Source organism: Arachis ipaensis, chromosome B03, assembly GCF_000816755.2.
Source record: "Arachis ipaensis cultivar K30076 chromosome B03, Araip1.1, whole genome shotgun sequence".
Classification (NCBI taxonomy): Eukaryota; Viridiplantae; Streptophyta; class Magnoliopsida; order Fabales; family Fabaceae; genus Arachis; species Arachis ipaensis.
The window spans coordinates 18,270,718-18,273,554 of NC_029787.2; the positions used below are offsets into that span (position 1 = coordinate 18,270,718).

The 2,837-nt window shown below is 37.1% G+C and overlaps 1 protein-coding gene across 1 annotated transcript; it reads right to left on the reverse strand.

Annotated features, from left to right (window-relative positions):
* Window positions 1,020–1,967, reverse strand: LOC107632682. The gene has a single exon (XM_016336349.1). It carries the CDS (start codon window positions 1,965–1,967, stop codon window positions 1,020–1,022), a length of 948 nt encoding a protein of 315 aa, XP_016191835.1.

Sequence of the window (2,837 nt, forward strand, 5' to 3'; positions counted from 1 at the left end):
TAAAGCTAAAGTGGAAAAGAAGAGAATCAACAAGAGGAACAGATAAACCAAAGTACTAGAATAAATAAAAGTAGAAGAGAAACTAAATTAAAGCAACATTGAACCTGGAATTGAGAAGAAATAAACCTAAATAAGAGAAATCCTAAAACCTAGAGAGAGGAGAGAGCCTTTGCCTTTTTGTTTTTCTTTGTTTCCTTAGTGAAACCATTGAACTAAGAATTATAATGATATAATAATATTGATAGTAATGATAATAGTAATAACAATAGTATAAATAATACTGTAATAATGATAATAATAATATATATAAGGCTAAATATACATGAGTTACTAATATAAATGATATTAGTAATTTAAAAATTAAAAGATATTTGATGAAACTTTTAGCAACTCTAAACTCATCAAGAATTAACGATAATTTTTTATATCGGCAAAAGTCGGACTTGATAATAATATTAATATTATTATCTAGACTCCATTATAATTAGAGCAAGTAAAATAAATAAATAACATAATAATAAAATTATATTACCATTTATTTTACTTCGGGGTTCGAAGTTGACTCGTTAAAATAAAACTAATCGCTTTAAAATATTATTTTAAGAAAAACTCGCGTTAGTGCAAAAATTAGAGTTGTTACATCCTACCCCCCTAAAAGAAAATTTTGTCCTCAAAATTTTCTTTACCTATAAATAGGTGTGAGTAATTGGTCTTTATCTTATTTTCAAATCCTCAGGTGTGTTCTGTTTTCTCATCTAATCTCAACTTACGTATAGCAATTAAAGAAATAAGTGAATGCAACGTACCAAAATCGTAAAGTGTAGTTAAGAAGCGAGTCTTTACATAACACTGACCTTGGGTCAGGGAGTCTGAGTACGAGCATCTTCAGGAATCATTGTAAATACTCTTCCTGACTGTTGCGATCTAGTTGGCTCTTGAATAAACTTCTTCGGGCAATTTCTCACTATATGCCCCAGTTCACCGCAGTTATAACAGATATTCAATCCAAACCGACAAGGTCAGTTTTCATGGTCCTTCCCACACTGACTATACACCGTATGTATTTGGGTCTGTAGAGGTCGCTTGCCAGTATTCTGCCTTGGTTCATCTCTATTATCAACAGTAGAGCGTGCAAGATTGTTCCTAACTTGCTTATCCCTACGCAGGGGTACTTCAGGTGCCTTAAAATTCACTCTCCGCCAAGCCGCATACCGACTAGAACTGTTAGAACTTCTCAGAGGTAAATCCTGATGATTCATTCTTGTTGCTGCCATCTTTTTCTCACAGTCTTCCATCAGCTGACTCTTATTGACAAGTTCTGCGAAATTTCGTATCTCCAGCGGAACTAATGAATGCATCAGTTCATCGCGAAGTCCTCCTTCGTACTTCAAACACTTCCACTCTTCAAAATCATATGGGTTTTCCTGACAGATCTTAGAAAATTGAAACAAATCCTTAAATTTCTGAGTATACTCTGCCACTGACATATTCCCCTGTTTCAACTGCATTAGTTCCATTTCTTTTGCATCACGAACAGATTTAGAAAAATACTTTTTGTAAAATTTTTCCTTAAAAGTATCCCAGTCAATCTCTTCCACCTCCTGCCTCAACAAGCGTTGCACTCCATGCCACCAATGTTCAGCTTCTCCCTCCAGCATATAGGTTGCAAACTCCACGTGTTGTCTTTCTGGTACATGTTGCGCTCGCAATGACTTCTCAATACCGCGGAACCAATTGTCAGCTTCAGTTGCAACAAGCGTCCCTTTAAACTTAGGCGAATTCACCTTTAGAAATGTTGCCAGTGTCATAGGGTTATCGTGGTTTCCAATGCCTTCATTATCATTATCGTCTCCACCACGCTCACCATTGCATCCTCCGTTACGATCTCCATTCCTCTCTTCTAAACGGTCAATTGCTTGCATTGTCGCAGTTGCCGTTTCACGCACAGCCCCAGCCATGGTGTTCATCGCAGCTATAAAAGCATCTGCACCCTTCGTCGGTTCCTCTACAGAGTTCCCACCACGCCTACCAAGTCCTCATCCCCATGCAGCCATCAAGATTCTGTTCATACCCAACATGCAATATTAAGGTGATCAGTCTTAACATTTCAGGCAAAGTGTAAATAGTTTCTAAAATGGAAACACAGCGATAGTCATGCAATCCATATCACAAGGATATCCTATATGCATGAAACATAACTCAGAGAATGTAATGAAGCATGATTCAGTCTATATCCCCAGGCTTTAATAGGAACGAACTGCTCTAATACCAAATTGTAATGCCCCAATTCCCAGTACGTCATGATCATACTGGAAACCAAGTGTCACCAACTTGTTCAGTTAATAGCTAACTAAATATTTATTATCAAGCCTGTAATCGTATTAGCGCGCGAAACAAATTTTTGGAGAAAAATTTTTATTTTATAACAGGATTTGCGAGGACAGCTAATTAAACATACACAAGGCCAACATCATATATCAACATAACATATAGCATAGGCCATACATACATATAAGGGTACTACACTACTACCATATATCGCATGAGTTAGCGTACAATTCTTCATATCTTGCTACTATATACATAGTTAATGCTTCGGGCTCTGGTCCATAGAGGAAGCCCCTAAGCTGGCACCCGAAACTAGCCTAACCAATATTTACAGCTCCTAATCTCTCGGTGGATCTATCCAAAAGTGAGAGACTAAACCAAAATATCTAAGCTACACTGTAGGCGCCACGCAAAATACGCTACCAACTCTTACTGTCTCTGAACGATCATTGCAGTCAAAAGACGAGTTCTCTATCACTTTCGTATCCTTTGCTGGGTCCTCGTATATA